A 15,483-nucleotide genomic window follows, 5' to 3' on the forward strand; every position below is an offset into this window, starting at 1 on the left:
CGTTGCATGCGCACCTGTTGTTGTAGCTTGCAGTCTGAGGCATAAAAATACCACGAACTAGTGTGACTTTTAGTAACCATTGTAACGCTAGCAGGTTTTCTTTTCAATGTTTATGCGGAAAATGCAGACATATATTTATTTATGCATATTAATGAGAGAAAAACATGACGTCATTTGCGATCAATGCTATTATCCACTTTCCCACATGATAGTTAATCAATTTACAAGGGTAAAAGTGGGTGAATATTGAATTGCTTCATCAAGTCATCTTTAACATTTACATTTTTCTCCATATATATATCATGTATACTTTCAATTTTGAAATGAATAGTGTAAAATTCAGAAGGCAGAATATTAATAACTTACCGGTATATCTTCTCAGAAACCATTTGAAAGAAAACGTTAAATTCCAGGAATTTTAACCATCTTTTCATTACTGTTCACATTTCCTGATGACTCTACGGTTATAGCAGCCTTTGCTTCCGGGGACAAATTTGTGTTTTCATTGATGAAAGTTAGAAACAAATTTTCTCAAAAAATATGTTTACAGAGAACGCCACATTAACCCGTCAAGCCATTTAGCAAAATGCCTTGTTAAACAGAGAGTCATTTGGCCAGATAACAAGTAAATTGGCGGTCAACTTCAGTGGTCTGGTACAGCGATCGTAATACAAAAGTCAGCAGGAAGCCCAATTCTGGCCATAAAATTGATACTGATACTACAGGCTGCGTAAACATCGCATTTCTCTCATGGTGTATCGTAGAAAACAAACTGAATCGAATGAAGAATAATTCACAATTGACACCGATTGAGATTACCCGCTGATTTTAGTTTGCAATTGCTGTACCCAACCAGTAAAGTTGATCGCCAATTTATTTGTTATCTGGCCAAATGACTCCCTGTCTCACTAGGCATTTTGCTAAATGGCTTGACGGGTTAATGTGGTGTTCTCTGTAACTGTTGTTTGCAACTTGAAAATGGAACAGAACGTGCTATTGCTTAATTATTTCTTGACTACATGTGCATTTCATTTTCCAAGAAAGCTAAAGTGTACGTTCCTTGACATAGATTTTCAATATTGCTGTATAACTTTAATATTAGTACTCACAGTTGATGTTTCCCGTTAAATTCAGGTTTGGCCCAGTTTCTGATCTATCTGAGCCCAATGCAAACACAAATAGAATATCCATAGACTTAACTTTTAATTGTTTCAAGTTTCTCTAGCTCAAAGTTCTGATGAGTTGACTGGGTCTGAAGATCCCAATCTGTTGCATGCGTACATCGCAGCTTTGCCAAGTAGACATGCATACAAGGAAGGTTAGTGTCACAACTCATGCCATAGTCTTCAATATTTTCATATTCTAAAACTGGGAAATGAAAGAAAAATATCACTATTGATACCCAAGATCTTGGCTAGAAATGTACAAGTACAATGTTTCCTTTTTTGTAGGTTAATGTATAATGAGAATTCATCATGAAAATACCAACAACGATTTTGTGCTAATTTTAAAACATCAGTATTCTTTATGGTCAAGGACATGCACCTGATAGTCTGTGTAACCACATATCGAGCACACAAGACAAATCTTACCTTCCCCGTGAAATCATCCAAAGTGAATTTGCAGAGGAAACCAATGCAACTCGTGATTTGGGTGCCTGAAAATGAGGCATTCCATGCAGCATTTCTAGAGCACACATAATTGTATGATTTTCAGGGATAGATTTCACAGAGTGACAAGTTATGTCATGCAGAAATTCAAAAATGAAACAAAATCATTTCTTGACGCTTGGTCCCTGAAGCCCTTGTTATGGCTGCAATCTTTGCCTTTGTTCAGTTATTCATTGGTATACATTGCCTTACTGATAGCTGGGATTCGATCAAAGTAATGACTGTTGATTTGTGCATTTGTCCCAAGCAATACTATTTATGTCTATCTCTCTTGTTTATGTGATACAAATAAACATTTCACATCAAACAATATATTCCATCTCAAAGAGATACTCCTCTGCAACCAGACAGTGGTTCTTTGTATGTTTCCAATTATTCAGTCATCGATTAATTTCTGTCAAAAAATGAGAACTTACAATTATACTACAAACCCCTGTGCCTTGTCAGATTACCTGAGATCCAGTGTATATTGTGGAAGAGACAGACCAAATTTAATTAGCAATGCATATGCCACATCATCTTCACATGCTATCTGTATGTATATTTATTAAAATTTATTCATCCATCTTTTTCACAAATCCACAAATTCTGCCATCTTTGTCTTCAGTGATCAAGTTCAAACGCCGCACTAGATTCTTGGAATTCTTGGTGCTAGTAGTCCAAAAAGCATTGACAGAATCACAGGTAGAGGTAGCAATTGATTGGTGTGAAGAAACCATGGACTGGCTACACAAGTAAGTCAAATGCCATTCATTTTTCGAGCTCATATCTGGTATTCAGCCATACACTTACAAACATTCACCTTTACCTAGAGCCACAAATATACCCTAACTTGCATTCAGCTTCATGTGTGCTCCTGTGAAAGCACAGTTACAAGGATTTTTACTCCAGTGGGGCAGTTTCATATTTTGAACCCTGCTATCCAGGTAGTTTTTTTTCGAAAGTGCGATCTACAAATATGCCTGCTTAGCCAGTGTGATGCTCAACTGTCATACAGTGGTTCCCTTTGAAGCAAAACAGATTTGCCATTACATTTCATTGATGTAAGATTAAAGAAGTCTTGATAATTCTCAGTTGTATCCTGCATGTCAGAGGGCACATAGGATTGTCAGGAAGTATTAGACAGTGCTCGACAATCTGGAGTTTGCATTCAACTACTGGCCTGTGTTTTTGTGATAATGTGTAGAACTGAACAGAGAGACTAACTGCGACCATTCTAAGATGTTGTCTGCATTACTTTTTAAACCACATAAGCTATTTTAACTTGAAAACTTTTCAGCATTTGATTTACAAAGAATTTGTAGCACAGAGTTGTCAGCACGCCAGAATCTGAAAGCAAGTCTTCAGTTGTGTAGACCACTTACTGCTTACTTACCATGAATGTTTTCATTCAATTTTCCATCAGACGAAATGAAACTCTGTCAGCTGTGAAGGCTACACTATCCAAGCAGCCTGGAGCAGTCACAGTGGCTGGTGATGACCCAAAGAAATTTGCCGCAGCAGTAGTTGAATACAACAAGGTAAAATGGCGATTTAGTGTAACCAAAAAAACATAAAAACATATTACATTTATTTTTATACACTTTTGTTAATTATCAAGAACTTATATAATGGGATTATATAAGCATTGGTAGCCAGTCATAAGAAGTACCGTATTCCTCCGATTCTAAGACCCCCTTTTCAGAACCAAAGATGACGAAAAAAGATATGGGGGGTCTAATAAACGGATGTCACTGTGAAATCGAACGTCGAAGTTAATTTATGCTAATTATGCAATGTTATGTAAATTTTATGCCAATGATTTTTTATTCACGCTACACAGTGACGCTACAGACAACTCATACTTGTGATATCAACTCATGGCCATGCTGTGTAGATACTGGCAGTCGAATCTGTACAAGTATAAATTAATGGAGATCCACAAGTCTTGAAATATAACGTATTTGCCATACCTTCTTTTACTAAACAATACGATAGCAATAAATCTTTGTATTTCGTGAATCGATAATCACCACGAAACTTTGTACAACAAGTACGTTCCTCAGCAGCAGCCAGCTCCCATGCATAGCATGGCCACAAAGGTCAGACAATGAGTGAAGGGAAAGTCCCTGAAGTTCCGCTGGCTGTGATTGGTCAATTTACGCAATAGGTCAAAGGTGTCAGTGCATGAGGTCAAGGTAAAATTCTGTTCAGTGGGATGGTGTCCGTCCGATGTTTTCTATGTACGATTTTCATTTACTGTACTCCTTAAAATAAACAATCAATTACACGTCGTGAGTTTTATTATATTGCTCCTAGTTTCAAAAAGTCGAACGGTATCTCGAAACGAAATGTGATCTTACGAACAGGCAGGCTCGAACAGGTAAAGTGTTGAGTGAGGCATCGGCTGGCCGAGACGAAAGATTGCTGCGCCAATCTGATTTATATTTGATGTGTTGATTTTTTGGCAATACACCCTGAAGTTTTTTTATTACTTGTATCGATGACCGAAATGTCTCCTGATGTGGAATTCAGTCATCTATGATCAACTGTTCGGAATGCACGTTTTTGTTCTAACTGTAAGTGTATAGGGCCGTTTAAGCTTATGAAGTTGGGTATTTTTCCCTCGCAAGACTTCGAAAGCGTGCAAAATTTTGAAAATCTGTTACACTATCGTTCTACTCATTGCTGGGACTAGTTCAGGAAAGGACACAAACAAATGCCGTTCAAACAATAAATACCTTCATTATATGAGAAAAACTACAAAATTGATGAAACATAAACGGAAGAAATTCAAAGAATTTTCAGTTCATGCGCGGAAGAAACTTTGGATATCGCGTTTCGTTTGTCAACACAATAATTGCCCTCTTCATCTAAGTCAAACCAGTCGAAGTCGATATCGTCGTCATTAAGTCTTTTTGAAAGATTTTACGATGCCAATGATATTTCTATTTTCACTGGTTGCTTATACGGTAAAGTTGAACGCAAGAGAAAACTTGCAGCGCTTCACAATGATCACAAAAGAAAACTTACGTGATAGAAAACGTTGTAAAAAATCTTTTTATACTTTAATGGTAAATTTGAACGTAAGAGAAAACGTGCAGCTATTCACAATGATCACAAAAGATACCTTACCTGATAGAAAACTGTTGAAAAAATCTTTATAAGCACACCATTTAAAGAGCAACTTTTTCATGTGCCGTAGTCTTTTGCCTCAGTAGTATGAAAACGAAAGTGTAAAAGTAGAGCGAAGCAAGTTCAAAGCTCGTGTCATTCACACGTCCCAAATTTTCTATTGATAAAGGCAACAAAAGGATTTCCCGACATCGTTACAAGATCCTATAAAAATGCGTCGATTTATCGTAGACTTTATTTTCTGAAAAGTCATAAGACAGTGCACGGTCGTCATGGGCAAGAAAAAAAGTAATTATTAAAAACATTCTCGCTGTCGGCATGCCTAACTACCGTCGCAATCAGCTAGAACTTGGTTTGCCGTATGAACTTCGCCGAGATGCAGACAACATACACGATCGAAATGCTGTAGCCGTTGTTCAAGATGGTTGCAAAGTTGAAAGTTTGAAGCGAGATGCAGCACTCATACCGGGCACGGTTACTTTAGAATATCATCGATCGTGACGTGTCAGTCAACAAAAAATACTACTTGAAGGCAAAGAAGAAAGCATTCATCCATTCTCCAAGAATTGGCATGGCAGAGAAATGTCACGTCGGTGTTTTGGCAAATAATGCGGCTGTACCTCTGCTAAAGCAATCAGTCCGATGTACTGTTTTCACCGTACATATTCACTAAAACAGACCAAATCATGCCGCTCTGACCAAAAAAAAAATGAAACTGTCCTTTTAAGGGCCACAACAGTCTCCAAAAAGAGAACTACTGATACCCAAACTTTTTTGTGTTTGTATGAGTGTAAATTGTGTTTGTTTGATCGTGATGAAATGAGCGAATCGTACTTGATCGACAAGTCCGAAAACCCGACGATCCTAAATGTTCATTTCATGGTAGCCAAATTGCATCGAAATGTTCGATTCGTACATAATCAGATGTTGAAAAATCTGCTTATTTTGATGGTAGCAAAATGACAGTAACGAAAAGACGATATTGTACTAGATCGAGACGCTAAAAAATCCAACTCTTTTATATTGTTCATTTAGGTAGTGAAATCCAAGTGTAGTTTTATCGCCAGGAAATTATAGAACTGTTCCCGATTGACATGTTCCAAACCCCAACAATAGTGTGCGTGTGTGTGTGAGGTTTGATACTTCACTTTGACACTTGTTTGTGACTTTGATAAGCAGCATAGGTGTTGTGGATATTCTGGTCTCATTACATGACAATGGCTCTATTGTTCCAGTCAAAATTCGGGTGTACCCCCCTGGGGGTCTTATAAACGAACTAACAGCTAATTACAAATTGATAAAATAATCCTGGGGGGTCTTATAAACGGGCGGGGTCTTAGAATCGGAGGAATACGGTATGTAATAATTTTTGTCCTGGTTCTTGTCATTTTTGAGCAATTTTAATTTTGCACTTCTTCCTCTGCCTTAATTCATACTTTTAAGATTGTGGTAATTTGTGAATCCTACTGTTTTCCATTATGTAGTTTTAATAGTTAAAATTGGAATGGAAAATTGGTAAATACTTGTTCTTCGCCATAACTGCATCCAATGTCCTACCTACAAAGTTTAACTTTGAAATGTTCTGAATTACAATGTTAGAAGTTTGTGGTTCTCAAATTGGCAAGAGATCTTAATAGGATCTGGTGCGAATTTTGGAACCAAAAACCTTGGCATTGTATATCATGACAATGCCATGGATGATTTAGCTCTTAACACAAACGTTGTATCTCTTGTGTGAAGAATAAACCCCAGGAGAAGTCTCCAGAACAGAAATCTCCCAGGAAAAAGAAAAGGAAGTATTATCTACTGGTCAACAAATCAGACGTTAAGCTACCTGATGCAGAGAGAATGAAACAGGAAGAGAAAGAAGAGAGGGTGAGGGAAAAAAACCTGTTGCTTTCCATCGTCAGTGTTTGTCCTTTCATCCCCATTACCTTGTGGTTAGGTCCACCCATCCAATTGAAATTGATGGGGATGTACCAATTAGTGGTGATCTAAGCAGTAAAGTTGTAGAGTCAAGGACTTGGACGTGATTGGCATCTTGTGTGCCATTTTGCGTATTTCATTATAATAAATTTGACTGCCTATTGGGAAAGGTCTGGACTGTTATTTAATTCATTAACCAGATATCAGTAAGTCTAGTGAGCTAGTAATAGATACGATTTCATGTAGTACCTATTTGTAAATGTTGCTAACTTCACTAACAGTGAGATACTGATTCAAAACAACCTATACATAAAGTTTTACAAGAAAAGTAATCGAAATTGCAATTATTTGTAATTAATTTCAATCTGCCAGCAGTTGCATTGGCCTACAATTGTAAGTTTGAACATTTTAACCCTGGGTATGAAATCCATAATTTGTAAAAGGAAATAAAACAAATGTCCTTCTGTTTTAGTTTGTCTATAAAATCATCAAGTGGATGTTTCAAGAATGGGTGCAAGAGTTAGTATTCTCAGGTTTATTACTCCATGACACTGACAGATTGCAGTAGTGCTGAAAGTAAGCTAATGGTTGTCCTTGTCCTGACAAATTTTATGGTCTTGAAATCTTATTATTTTTTTGACCAATTTCGGAAAGAAGTGTGTTTTTACAGGAGATAGTCAACATGGGAGAGTGGCAAGATAAAACTCTTCAGAACTTGGCAGACTGCCGGTTGACTAAGAAAGTAGGCTGCATTGTAGATGTCTTGAATTTTAAATTTGAAAATTAATCAAGTTTCTAATGTACAAATGTACAAACGGTGAATTATGGAAAAATTGAAGACATTCATTTTGTGATCCAAATGGTATAATAAAACAGTGTCACTGTGACTGAAATTTTCCTCAGCTGTGAGCACCCCTATGCACAGATATCTCTCCACTATATTACACTCAAAAGATATACAGAGTATGAGCACATGCACAAGTTTAGTATCGGCCACTGCATTTTTTATCACTTTTATATTGGTAGTGCTTTATGCTGTGTCAAACAGAGCATATGCCTGAATCATTGGATACATCATATTGTTAACTTTGAATACTCTCAAATGATACCAGCACATCAATGTTGTAGACACTGAGTCCATTCTCAGGTAAAGATTCGTTGAATTGTACCAGTACTATACAGTCCACATTTACGAGCAAAATTATACACCAGGGATCATTCCCTAATAGCTTTGTCCAAATGTTACCACATGCAAAGTGCGCTCTTGAAATCAGATCTGCTTGTCTTTTATGCAGTGTTGACTGTATGGATATGGCATTAAAGGGTTCACTTTTATCTATTGTCTGCGATTACAGGCAGTTGACGTACTTGACGCCATCCTACCAGATTACTGGCATACCTACCACAGAAGAAAGAGACTCCGGAAGATATGCTTGGATGAGTTACCATGGAGATGTCAGGTAAAACAAATGAAATCACTCTGGTTGACACCTTTCTGATTGTAAAAGTGATCAGAACCACTTGTGAGGTTTAGCAACTCTCTCTTTCTTCCTCTTCTACTTTTTTTATTCTTTGCTGATTTGGTTTCGTTATCTATATTTGTTTTTACACTCAAGTAAAATTTCAGCATGTTACAGGAGGATTTCACCAGCAGTGGTATTTGTCAAGTTTTGTGTGTCAAGTGATGGACTATCAAATATCTACTCGTCCATTTCAATGGTGATGTCATGTAATTTTAATCATGTGAAATTGCCAGTTGATGCCTGTCTGTGTACTGAAGTATTCATTTTTACAATGTGAAACTATTTGGACTAGATTAGTTACAATGGAGTTATTATATAATATAAGTAGATCTGCATGCTTTTATGCAGTGTTTAAGATAGGGATATAGCGGTTGAGGATCATTTTTAGCTCACATTTGGTTATACCAATGTGAGTTTATCGTATAAGCTGAAGTCGATGGCGTCTGTATGCATGTATGTACTAGTATGTATGTATATATGTACGTACGTACAGTATGTCCACATGCAAACCGATTTCAGCTTGGTATTTGGTGTGTGGATGCATCCTGGGCTATAGATGGGATTTTCTTCAAATGAAGTCTGCATTGCCAAAATTATGCAAATGAGCTTACAAAATGTGAAAATGGTCAAGAATTAATATCTCGAGAACCGCTGTTTTGATTGCTTTGAAAATTTGTGTGCAAGTACCTTAGGTGAACTTTATACGGTTTTATGAATATTGTGAAGATATCTTTATTTTGTATTTTTACTGAATTTTTTGGTGATTTTTCTCATTTTCAGTAAAAATTATTCTTCTCTGAAACCACCTGCTCAATCGCTCTCAAATTTAGGTTGGATCTTTGCGAGGGTGTTACTCTTCTAATTTGTTGAAATTATGACAAAATGGGGAAAATTACTATTTTGGAGCAATTTTGTCATTTTTGGTCAAAAAATCTTATTTTTTTAAAACCCCTGGACAGACAGCTTTTTATTTGGTACAAAGACGTACAGAGATGACAATAGTTAGATATGTGGAAATTGTCCTGAAATATACAAATTTGTATTTTTAGCTCTGCTGTCAGAGATGGGGAGCTTATCAAATAGGTTGATTTTTCGTCCGTCGTCGTCGTTGTCTGTTGTCCGTCAACAATTGCCTTCTCCTCTGAAACCGCAAGTCCAATCGCTTTGAAATTTTATATGCAGTTCACTTGGGGTGACCTTACTTAAGTTTGTTCAAATCGTGGCAAAATTTGCATATTTGTATTTTTTTGGCATTTTTTGATATTTTTGGTAAAAAAATCTTCTCTGAAACCGCTTGTCCGATTGCTTTGAAATGTGAAGTGCAGGCTACTTAGGGTGACTACAGTCAGATTTGTTCAAATCATGGTGAAATTTGCATATTTGTATGTTTAAGGCAATTTTTGTCATTTTTGGTAAAAAAATCTTTAAAACATCTTCTTCTTCAAAACTACCAGTCAGATAGCTTTGATATTTGGTACATATGTTCCTAAGGATGATCTGTTTCAGATTTTTTCAAATTGTGCAGAATATGCAAATTTGCATTTTAAAGGCAATTTTGGCCATTTTTGGTCAAAAAATGTATTTCTCAAAGAGAACTGGTCAGATAGTTTTGAAATTTGGTATACAGGTTTCTATAGATGAACTAAGTAATATGTATTGAATTTCTGATGAAATCTGTAATTTTGTATTTTGGGGGCAATTTTAGCCATTTTTGGTCAAAAAATGTGTATTTCCAAAACTACTTATAGCTTTGCAATATGGTATACAGGTTTCTATAGATGAACTAAATGATATTTATTGAAATTATCATTAAATCTGCAATTTTGAATTTTTGGGGCAATTTTTTCCATTTTTGGTCAAAAAATGTGTTTCCCAAATAGTATTGGTCTACCAGCTTTGAAATTTGGTATACAGGTTTCTATAGATGAACTAAATTTGGTCTTTTTGAAATTATGATGAAATCTGCAATTTTTATTTTGGGCAATTGTTGCCATTTTGGTCAGAAAATTTTATTCTCAAAAAACTACTCATCAGATAGCTTTGGTTGACATGTTCTTTAGCGATGATCCGGTGTGATATATTCAAAGTATGATGAAATCTTCAATTGTGTATTTTGCAGCTATTTTAGCCACTTTTTTTTCTGGCCACTGAAATGAGCTATCAAATATTTCTACCTTCTTCATCAACATGTGTCAAAAATAGTTATTCTCTACATAAACACAGCGGAGCTATATCGGCTGCTATGTCGCTTGTTAAGACAATATTGACATTTTTGGTCAAGAAAACTTGTTCTCAAAATTACTTGTTTGATAGCTAATGTAATTTGGTAAAATTCCTTATAATGTTTGTTATGTCCTGTATCTGTTTTGTGTTTGATGATTGGCTGTGATGTACTTTTAGTAGCCTGGTAGGACTGGGTTTGGAGTGAGGGAATAATTAACTTATCCGGCATGACCTGTTGATGTTGAAAGTAGTACCGGTACAAGGACAATTTGCAACTCCTTTTGTCAAGTTCCTCTTATTTAGAAAAACAAGCTTGAAACATGAGATGGAGATTTTGCTTGAAAGTCATACTTTGTGACTTCACCTAAAGCCCATTGCAGAGTCATTATTATGATATCATGTAAGGAATTATCAATTGTATGATGTGATGAACATTTACAAACACCAAGAACAATTTCACCATCTTCTAAATTAATTCACGATTTCTATATAAGAAACTATTGATAGAATATAGCTATTACTTTTCCTTTCAAAACTCTGACAAGCAGTTGTTAATGAGGCCTTAGTCTATAGAATGTTTTGTCTTGGAGTGACTTAAATTTCACTCAAAACTCTTTACCTTTCTGTGTGGTTTTAAAATGAAACATGGTCAGACAAATGCCAATGCACTACATTCAACAGCTGTGCTGTCATATGATATTGTAATTTATCTTTATCAGAATTGAAAGTTTCCTGTAAAATGATTCCGGTGCAAATAATGACCATGTTCTCAGCAGGGTTCCTGAAAGTCTGGACTTTGGATGCATAATTTAATATTATATAAAGGGGATGTTTCAAATAATCAATATTTGATAGAGAATTATTGTTGTTTGAACAATAATATTATTCTGTCCTAACATCTCGATTGCTTTTATCTTCAAATATCACCTTTTTAGCTTCGCTGTCAGCGATGCGGAGCTTAACAAATAGGTTGCTTTTCTGTCTTCGTCGTACGTCGTTGTTGTCCGTCGTTCGTCAACAATTGCCTTCTCATCTGAAACTGCAAGTCCGATTGCTCTGAAATTTTATATACAGTTCACTTGGGGTAACCTCACTTAAATTTGTTCAAATCGTGGTGAAATTCGCATATTTGTATTTTTGGGGCACTTTTGCTGTTTTTGGTGAAAAAATCTTCTTCTCCGTGCTCGTCCGATTGCTTTTAAATTTGATATGCAGTTTGTTTAGGGTGACCTCAGTTAGATTTGTTCAAATCGTTGTGAAATTTGCATATTTGTATTTTTAAGGCAATTTTTGTCGTTTTTGGTAAAAAAAATCTTTAAAAATCTTCTTCTTCAAAACTATTAGTCAGATAGCTTTGATATTTTATACATAGGCCCCTAGGGATGATCTATTTCAGATTTGTTCAAATTGTGCAGAAATATGCAAATTTGCATTTTTAAGACAATTTTTGCCATTTTTGGTCAAAAAATGTGTTTCTCAAAAAGTACTGGTCTGATAGCTTTGAAATTCGATATGCAGGTTCCTACAGATGAACTAAATGTGATATTTTGAAATTATGATGAAATCTGTAATTTTGTATTTTTGGGGCAATTTTTGCCATTTTTGGTCAAAAAATTTGTTTCTCAAAAACCGCAAGTCGATAGCTTTGATATTTGGTATACAGGTTCCAAGGGATTATTTTAATATATGATATATTGAAATTATGGTGAAATCTGCAGTTTTTATTTTTGGGGGCAATTTTTGCCATTTTTGGTCAGAAAATTTCATTCTCAAAAACTACTCATCAGATAGCTTTGGTTGACATGTTCTTAGGGATGATAAAATGTGATATATTCAAATTATGATGAAATCTTCAATTGTGTACTTTTGCAGCTATTTTAGCTCCTTTTTTCTGGCCACTGAAATGAGCTATCAAAGATTTCCACCTTCTTCATCAACATTTGTTAAAAATAGTTATTCTCTACACAAACACAGCGGAGCTATATCAGCCGTTAGGTCGCTTGTCTGTTCATGGTTTCATGTATGTATATTTGAAGCAATGTATGAAAATGGATTCAAAATCATTGTTATTCGTACACTTTAATAAACAAGTATTTGATTTTCTTACTGAACCAAATGTTTTGTCTCTTGCTACTGTATATTCTACAAAGATACTTGTATGCAACATTGTTTCAATTCCTGCCCCAGCTATGCCCTTTCTACATTATTCATGTATTGGACAGTCGGTCACTGTATATTATTGAATTCTGTCTCACTGTAATGTTGTCATTCATCTCTCATTGCAGTTGAACATTTTGCAAGGTCTGTGTCATTTTGCTCTGTTTTTGAACAAGATTGAACTGCGGGAAAAGTTCCTTCATGGATCAGCTACAGATATATTCAGGTTGGTAATTGAAAGCCATATGTGCATGTGTTCATATCTGGCAGTATCATGCTTTACCGCAGCCAGCTATCAGCGTCTGAGTTTGTCAGATCACATATTGTACGTCTCTTTATGCTTCTTACCAATATGTGCTGCTTTCTGCAAAGAGTACTGCAGGAAGTACATGGTAAGCACCTCCAACCCTAGTTGTGCCCATAACAACACAAACACCTGCAGGCAGAGCTACATGTAGGTGTGAACTTGCATTTGCTCACAGTGCATACAAACAACAGGGCATTCATTTTGAGGCAAGCAATCGCTCTGCTTGCCTGGCACTCGAGTAAATCAAAATCCATGTGTCGTACAGTTTGCTGCTCACGTCACAGCTGAGGCGCAAGTTTTGGAGACCACAAGCACATGTTGTATCCAAAATGTAACATTTACACTAAATCCTTCCAATCAATGCTTATAGGGAAGGGTATAGTAGCCAATAAAATTGTGCTTGTCATGATGGATTAATTTTGGTGCAACAATGTGATACAATATTACAACAATATTCATCTAGCGAGTGTTCTCCAGGTAATTTTTGCGTATCGGTATTGGGCCTCACAATGACGACAAATGCTCTGAATTTTGCCAATATCCTATCACTTCACTTTTCCATACTTCCACTGATTCAGAATTGACATGTACACAAATGTACCTAGTATAGTACTGTACAGCCCTTCATTCTCATGTTTTCAAACCCACTCCATTTTCTTGGCTTTGTTTTTCATCCGAAGCATTCGAAACAGTAACATTAAATGAATGCGTAATTTCAGATTGTCAGTTTTGCCTGAGTGGTTGTTAGGTTTCATGGTGCTTTGAAAGCCTAAAATAATTAAATTGACTCTGAAAAGCTGGACAGACACCACTCAGCTCAGATGTACACCAGCTCAGTTTTAATCCAAGATAGAATCATGATGCGGTGTTCCACTGTTAATTCATCTATCATGCAACTAATTTTTAGTCACTCTCTGGCCCTACAGTCCTTCTCCAATATTATCATGTGATCTGACTGGAGAATCACTAATACAACTTGAAGTGAGCTCTTATCCTCTTTTAGGCAAATGAAGAAATTATGTAGGTTGTGTGTAAGCTTTTATTGTCGATAGCCCCAAAATATCTTAGTTTGGTTTGCAACAATGAAGATCTGTCTACAAAGTCTAAATATCAAGCCTTATTATTTGCAATATCTGTATGAAATGTGTGACAAAACCTCTAAATATCAAGCCTTCTTTGCTATGTCTATAGGAAATATGAGACAAAACATCTACAAGTCTTCTTTGCTTAATTTGTGTGAAATATCTTAGCAGCCCAGAAAATGATTGTTCGCACAATGATGTTCAAATCAACCACAGACCACTCAGCTCCTTGTTTCACTCAACTTAATATTCTCGAGTGTTTTTAAACTCCTAAATTCCTTCTGGGTACCTTCGTTTACAGCTTGATTCACAAGCATTCACCACATACATTATCAGATTACTTCAGTGTCAGTTGTCATGACTATAATACTAGAAATTGTCAACTTCAAAACCTACGTCCATATCATGCAATGACAAATTCAGGCCAGTTTGCTGTTTCTTTTTCTGGAGCAAGAGTTGGAATGACATACCTTTCCATATAAAGTCCACAAACTCTCTACATAACTTCAAACACACTTTTAGACAATATTTGATCAATCAGTAACAGATTTCACTTTTGCCATGTAGTAATTTAGTGATCTTCTACGATATTGTAATTATTCAGCACTTTTCTTTTATTTACTTAAAGAACTATTTGTTATTGTTATCGTGAGCCCCCTTTGCTAACTCTGTTTTTTCAGACAAGCCACCATGACGGGGTTTGGGGTAGACTAGCTGTAAGCTATTTCCTGACTCCCAATTTACCCTCTGCTTTGTTATTTTCTCCCTCTCGAGTTCATGTGTCATGTAATTGACTTTTTTTTTCTTCAAATCGGGTAAATAAACCAATTATATTAAATGTGTGACAAACTAAATATCAAGCCTTCTTTGCAATATCCATATGAAATATGAGACAAACCAAAATTAAGCCTTCTTTGCAATGTGTTCAAAAAGTACGGCTTAGCTTCTAAATATTAAATCTGCTTGGCTGTATCTATGTTAAAACATGGTGGGGGGGACCATGGTTGAAAGTATGACAAAACACAAAACATCAGGCCTTCTTTGTAGGCCAGGTTTACTTGTCCCCATTATTATCAAACCTTTTTAAACATGTGCATGACTTCCAGACTGTGTATTTTGCTCTTTTTGTTCTGATACATTGGTTGTAGGCGTTAATTAAAGCGTCTCCATTCCTCTCTCTCAGATCCTCTTACCTAGACCATGAGTGGTTCACCTTTGAAACAGCTGGTACACTGGTTGTTGGATGGGAGGGTGGCCCCTCGCGACAGGCCACGAGGGGAGATTACAGACCTCCAACACATTCGGATCTTGTGGTTGACCCCCTTCAACAAATGGAATTCATCGAATCTGAGAAGGCTGGCTACAGTACGGCTATTGACATAGCCGCAGCTGCTGCTATTGGTGAGTCAAATACACCTACCATCTGTATTTGTGTCACATTGTTGCAACGTACAACACATTGATGTTGACTTTCAGTTATT

General features: G+C 36.1%; 1 protein-coding gene across 1 annotated transcript in view; it reads left to right on the plus strand.

Annotated features, from left to right (window-relative positions):
* The window catches only part of LOC139136033 (cilia- and flagella-associated protein 54-like), a 39,265-nt gene that overhangs the window by 14,880 nt on the left and 8,902 nt on the right, over positions 1–15,483 (plus strand). The window contains exons 18-24 of the mRNA XM_070703853.1: positions 1,226–1,318; positions 2,278–2,404; positions 3,076–3,190; positions 6,525–6,659; positions 8,066–8,170; positions 12,742–12,839; positions 15,186–15,403. Coding sequence (XP_070559954.1) covers positions 1,226–1,318; positions 2,278–2,404; positions 3,076–3,190; positions 6,525–6,659; positions 8,066–8,170; positions 12,742–12,839; positions 15,186–15,403 — 891 coding nt within the window. The remainder of the gene's footprint in view (positions 1–1,225; positions 1,319–2,277; positions 2,405–3,075; positions 3,191–6,524; positions 6,660–8,065; positions 8,171–12,741; positions 12,840–15,185; positions 15,404–15,483) is intronic.

Source organism: Ptychodera flava, chromosome 6 (genome assembly GCF_041260155.1).
Source record: "Ptychodera flava strain L36383 chromosome 6, AS_Pfla_20210202, whole genome shotgun sequence".
NCBI classification, from domain to species: Eukaryota; Metazoa; Hemichordata; class Enteropneusta; family Ptychoderidae; genus Ptychodera; species Ptychodera flava.